The 6,937-nt window shown below is 33.7% G+C and overlaps 1 protein-coding gene across 1 annotated transcript; it reads right to left on the minus strand.

Moving 5' to 3' along the window:
* Positions 1–4,178: 4,178 nt before the first annotated feature.
* Positions 4,179–5,417, minus strand: LOC114715046 (UPF0481 protein At3g47200-like). The gene has a single exon (XM_028899852.1). The coding sequence runs from the start codon at positions 5,415–5,417 to the stop codon at positions 4,179–4,181; it is 1,239 nt and encodes a 412-aa protein (XP_028755685.1).
* Between the last annotated feature and the right edge of the window lie 1,520 nt (positions 5,418–6,937).

The following is a 6,937-nucleotide window of genomic DNA, read 5'->3' on the forward strand; positions in this document are numbered from 1 at the left end:
GCATTGAGGGCAATGCAAGGATCAAGTGTGGGGGAGTGAATGTTGTGTTTTTGTGTGTTCTGTGTCTTTTGTAGAAGAACCTCAGTTTTCAAAAACTTTTTGAAGGTTTAAGCTTGCTTCAGGATTTCTAATGTTACATTTGTGACTGATTTGATTTAGAAATTAATATCTTGAAGTGAAATTTTCTAATGCATAGAGATTAAGCATGATGTGTTCTTTACCTGAGGTGAATGAATATGGAAGACAAGCCTAGTTGGAAGGATTCTTTGAGCCTTTATATTCATTTCTGGTGTGTGCATTCACTTAGTTCTTATACTCTCTAGAACTTGTCTTAGTTCTTAATCAAGACCACATGTAACATTAGTATTCTTGAACATGATTGAGGCATTCATTCAATTTAGCTACTTAGACCAAATGGCCAACCCCTGCATGATTTATCCCTTGTTACCCATTTGAGCCTTTTTAGCTGAATTTTTCCATTCATTTCACTCTCATTTATAAAACCTCTTTCCTACAAGGATGCATATTTCATTTCATTAATTCCTTTTAGAATTCACTAGCATTTTGATGGATTCAATTGATGGATTGATATGAGGAGATGCATACTTGAACTTAAAAGAGAAAAAAAAAACAACAAAGAAAAGAAGAAACATGCGAATGTAAAAGAAAGAAAGAAAAAAAAAACAAAAAGAGAAAGAGAATAGAAAAGTTGAAAAGAAATAAAAAGGCAAGAAAAGAAAAGAAAGTGGGAATAAAAGCACCTTTATAGCTTTAGACTTCAAGATCAAGAAGTCAAATCCTCAATTGAATATTACTAATGCTATTGAATTCTACACATTGATTCACATATTATCTCTATCCTTCTATGCATTCTTGTGCATTTCTTCCTCACCCTTACATTACAAGCCACAAAAGTCCTCTTGATTCTTGAGTACTTATGTACTTAGGTGGTGGAGAGGTAGAGCTATTACAAGCATATGGTAGAGCATTTGAATAAGTGAATTGAGTGAAAGAACCTTTGATACTTGTTAGTTGAGCGATACACTAATTCCCTTGTGTGGTCTTCTATATCTTATTCACTTGGATTAAATTACATATCATTGCTTGGTTTCTTTGCATTAGAATGTTCCATGGATGGATGTTGGTTGAAGAATCATTGTTGGTTGCAGTTGTAACCTGAACTTTTGAACTTGCTTATTCCTTTCTTGCATCCTTCTCTTTCACAATATGTTTAGACTTGAATTGCCCAGGAGTGCAAAAGCTAAGTGTGGGGGAGTTGATAAGTCTCATTATTTACATACATTTCTAGCCCTAAACACATACTTTTGCGATCTATATTTACATACTTTGGGCATAATTAGGTTCCATTGTGTATAAGAGTTGGTGAGAAGAATTATGAGGTTTTGCAAGTGTTTTTACATGTTTTTATATGATTTTATTTGTGTGTACTTTTGATCCCTGCTTTGGCATGAATTTCAGGAAGTTTCAGTAGCATTTTCGCCATTCTGTCTGAGGCGCCACGGCTGATTTGGGAAGGCGCCACGGCGGATTTCCAAGGTACTCTCGGTGAAAAGCGCCGCGGCGGATGGACTAAGGCGCCACGGCGGACGGAGGTTTTCATGAAGCTCAGGATCATTAATCAAAACGACGCCGTACAGGACAGGAGCCGCGGCGGATTGACGGAGGAGCCGCGGCGGATGACCGAAATTTCCAGATTTAAAAGCTGAAGTCGCGCGCTTCAACAAGGGATCAGATTTCAGTTGCTCACTCTCCCTCCAACGCGATTTTCTTGCTCTCTCCGCCCTCTCTCATTTCTCTCTTCCATTTTCGTCCAATTCCATCAATTTCCACCGATCAACCATGGATCTTTCATCAATTCTTGCTGTTTCTACCCTAATCCAGAGTATGAGTAGCTGAATTTCCAAGTTCTTCTAGCAATGAAGCTGACCTGAGTTCATGGAGCTAAACAGGGAGTCATTTCAGATCTATTTTCTACCTTCTATTCTAAGAGTCATTTGTTTCAGTTGAACAATTGTGATTAGAATGAAGATTGAGTGATTAGATTTATGTTTCTTGGAATTTAGATCTGATTGAACATTCAGATGTGAGTTGTGTCCTTTAGTTCAGTTGAATAGAGGATTCTCTGTTGATTTGTAAATCTAATTCGTTTTACTTGGACTGTTGTTCTGTAAATCTGAATTTTGGTTGAATATATTGATGATTCACAGTTGTGGTCATTCTTAGAGAATTGCAACTTGCTTCTCAAGTGTTCTTGTCAATTGATTTTCCTTCTCATAGATCAAAATAATGAATCTAGTAAGATAGTTGTTTCTGATCTATGTTAAGAGAGATTTGAGCAGTAGCTGAATCTATCCATTTAATTGACACTAAGAGACTCCAAATTATAAGATTGAACAAGGAAGGTTGGATAAATTGCTAGGGGAACTACTATCTCTCATCTGAATCTCATTTGCAATTTACCTTTCATTAGATTTGTTTCTTGTTTTGATTTCTCTTTTTCTGAACTAAAGCTCTCATCTTGGTAATTTGATAATTAATAGTGAATTGTTAAGAATTGAAATACAACTTAAGGCTCCTTGTGAAGAATGACCTAGGTAGTGCCTCACTTGCTGCATTTTCCCTAGTAAAACTTTGATTACCTAGCGACAAGGTTTATCAACTTGGAATTGCTATTTGTAACCCTGGGTTGGATTAGTAATTGTAAGTTTAAGTACTTGGTTACGAATATATATTTTTATATATGTTTATGCCTTTGTTAATTCATTATTAGTATTAATTCTATGCAAGTTGTGTGGGGATTATACTTGAAGTATATTTAACAAGTGATTATTATTCCAGTTGAGCATTAATCTAAAAAGAATAACTTCTCTAGACAAATCCTAATCACTTGAGTTACTCCCATATCATTAAAGCAATTTAAGATAGCTATTGGTTCATTTTCAAAGAGCATCTCATCATTAATTTTCCTTAAAATCCAAATTAATATTTTCTTTCATTGTTTTATTTAAAAAAAAAGCCAAAAAATAGTATTTAAGATTTATTTTCTTACATTGTTTTGAAAGTAGTTTTGTGAAAAAGAAAATCAACTTAAAACTCTTTCAATATTTTTAGTATTCAGTTTAGCTTAGGTTTTTAAATAAAAAGACTCCGTAAGAGAAAAGCTTCGAATTGTGCATTATATTGCATTTTTACTTGATTTTATTTTGATTTAATCCTAAGGTGACTAAGAGGTTATAAATCATTACTAAGATAAGGAAAAAAAAAGGCTAAACTTTTTTTTTTTTTGCTAAAGTATAGGCATCCTCATATTGGAGGCAATTCTATTTGAGGCAGTCTCAGACACCCAATGTGGGCACCTCTCCCAGCAGGGATTCGAACTTTCACTCGCCATGTTGTGAAAAGCTAATCCCTTCAACAGGACCCAATCCTCACTGGTGAAAAAAAAAAAGAAGCTAAACTCATTACATTTATCTTAAACTAAGAAAGAGGGCTACAGTGCCCAAATCCTTCCTTCATAAATTTTACAATAACGGATCCTATTTAGGAAGAAAAAGCAATCAACCCAACTTGGTTGGAGCAATTTGGTTGTTGGACCGGGGTTGAGTCTAGTAGAAGAAGCTAGTCCCTCACTTAGTGGCTAATCAAGGTTCGAATTCATACTAGGAGAGGTGTCCACATTTAGTGCCTAACAGTATTTCGATTAGGATTGCCTCCAATAGAAGAATACCTATACTTTAACCAAAAAAAAAAAAACTTGGTTGTTGGTCCGAGTAAACATTTATGAAAAAAGTAGATAATTATTATGAGAAAAGTAGAAGATTTTTCTTAATTTGATCGCGCAAAATTGTGAGAGATGTTTAAAACTAGTTAAGCATATCACCTTTTCCCCCTAAGAAATTGTTGTAACATTCCAAGACTATACCCGTAGTTAAAGCTATTGATTTTTTGACTAAATTTAATTACATAACTCAAATCTATATCATTATTTTGCAATTAAAATGATGGAGTTTACTACAATATATAATGAGGGCAATGCTTAAAAAAAATGTTGCAATTAAAAAAGTTTGCATAGTCCAAATAGTTGTTCTCACATAATAGCAATATATAATAAGTACAAAATTTATTCAGGGCTTGAGAGTAATACAAGATTTTTCAACCTACTTGTTAAACAAAGGGATGATAGAACTTATTGTTTGGATAAAAGTGAGAAAAAGTAGTAGAACTGCAGCAAAAGTAGAAGCTTTTTTCCAGGGAGTGCTCCAATATTCACGTAAAAAGATTGCTTTATACTCGTGACGATGATCATTATAAAACTCATGTAACCCTTCATGTAAAGATGCATAATCACGATTGACACTTGTTTCAAGAACATTCTTGCGTAGATTACTAAGCATGGAAGCCGCTGCATCATTATCAAGATAACTCTCCATAATCCCCTTTTTAGCAAGAATCTCGACGTCTTTCCCTGATTGGATAAGAAAAGGCAAGAGGACTACGTAATCGGTCACGTAGTGCTTAGAAGGATAGTGACATTGCTCAAAAGCAACCACATTGCTCAGCAACTTCTCAGTCATATTACTCACCCTGATTCTTGGTATCGTTAGAACCCCTTCTGAAAATAGAACCTCAGTTAACTTTTTACCGTGGTGAGCTTGTAATTCAACTCCTGATTCATGTAGTTGACTCACACTATATGAACGCTTCAATGGTGTACAATATTCAATTCTTGCTGGATGATTACTTGGTAAGCACATTGCCCTTAATACATCACAGAGGTGTTCCACTCGGTCTGGAAAGGAAGACTTGTCAAACATTTCATCAGATGGGGCATAATATAAGGCTCCTGACAAATAGGACGTCAAAACAGCGATGGTAAGATCAAGAAATGAATGGTTATAGTTGAATCCATCGGGAAAAGTTTGGTCGAATATACCTTCAAGAACAAAAAATGGTAATTGATTTTCAACTAAAATCAAGTCTAAAATTATATCACACATTGGCCATAACAACCTACGTACAAGAGGGTCATCAACACCTAGTGGATCGTCTTTAGAAGCAAGAAATAACTCAATAATGAAGCCAGCATCAATCAAAATCATGCTTACGAATTGGCTGCTTTCCATCTCTATGGTCTCTGAATAACAACGTCGGATTCTATCTTCTGACTCTTGCAGGAATAGAACATAATGATCAAATGAATCCTTTTGGGTTCTCTGCAGAAATTTGTGGAGGTACCACAATTTTAATTGTTGCCTTGATTTTAGCCTCTCGTTTCTATGGTGAAATGGGCCAATGGAAACAAAGTTTGGTGTGTAGTCTTCTTCACTCCCCTTCCGGAGGCTTGGTGGTACACTGTAGATGCAACATGATGCTGAGAGAGGCTCCGTGGAGCCCATAGTTTTTAACTGGGCTTCCAAGTTTAACAATGAATCGCCCTCTTTCATCTTCATCTTTTGATGGATCTGTAATACATTCAAAGTATCAATCTGATGAATTAACTTATCAATTAGATCCAAGGTAAGAGGCTTAGTTCGACCAAATCATCTTCCTTTGGTTCAAAATAAACAAGTTTAGAAGATTGCAAAGTACATTACACATTGACGTCTTTTTGTTGATAAATCAACTTGACATTTTCTTTCACTCAAGCAAGCTTATAAAGGAAAAGTTTATCCTATTGAACTCAACTTGTAGATTTGATTTACAATTGATTATAGCATTATTTTAAAATGGAAAAGAAAAACAACACAGACATTCCAAAGTTAGAAAAACAAGGTTGATTTCAGACATTGCAGGAAATACAAGAGAAGAAACGGTGAAAGAAGAAAGAGATGACTTACCTTATGCTTTAATTAATTTAGCATGAACCTAAATTTCATTATTTTTGAGTTTTGAATGAGCTAACTTGGAAAACTAACTCAGCGTACATTTCCATTCCAATCTTGTTAGAAGGATTTATACCCTTAATTTATCATTACCATGGTATCTGATTGACCAGGCCAAAAACATCATTGCGCCAAAAAAATAAAAAATTTAAAACCTAAATCATATATATTTTCTTCATTCTTAATCATAGGGCCAATTAACTACTTCATGATTTTTAAAGAATGGTGGTTTGTATTCTTAAACCAATTTTACCTTCATTAAAATTAATCCAGAATGAAGTACCCTTTTAGAATAATTAAAATATATCATATCAATTTCAGTATTATATATAATGTGCAGATTAAAATGAGTGAAACTTAGGGCTTGTTTGTTTTTGTTCTTTGTTTTCTTGTTCTCAAAACAATTTTATAAAATTGTCATTTAGAACAAGTCTTGAAAACTAAAAACAAAAGAATTTGTTTAGATAATAATTTTAAAAAAATCATGTTTGAAAAAAAAACCCATAAAAAACCACACTTGGTAGTTGATAGTTATTGTTGGTACTATTAAGTGGTAGATAATAGGTAAGAAGAGAATAAGATTTATCAAAAATTTTCAAAACAAAAAATACAAAAACAAAAACAGGAAAACATATAAAAGTTGTTTTAGTTTTTAGTTTTTAAAAACATGTTACTGTTTTTTGTTTTTTAAAACAATCAACTAAAAACAAATTACTAAACAAGTTTTTTTATTTGTTTTGTTTTTAAAAGCAAAAAATTGTTTCAAAACAGAAAACCAAATAAGTGCTTATATTTTCCATAGATTAAAAACCAGACTCCTTGCTGGGTTGGGGTAAGCATCCGGAACGAGAAGAGTCCAACTAGGCCCTACAGCAATATGCATGATAATCTAAGTCTAGTCACACAACAATTAGTTTATTTTTTCACTCACAAATCGTTACAAATAAAAGTTTATCCATTTGTTGCTATAATTCTGATCCTCTAATCTGATAGTTAGTACAGATTGGAAAGAGGAAAGAAAGCACAAAAATTTC

This window comes from Neltuma alba, unplaced genomic scaffold, assembly GCF_004799145.2.
Source record: "Neltuma alba isolate B1F8T4 unplaced genomic scaffold, ASM479914v2 tig00011573_pilon, whole genome shotgun sequence".
NCBI lineage: Eukaryota > Viridiplantae > Streptophyta > Magnoliopsida > Fabales > Fabaceae > Neltuma > Neltuma alba.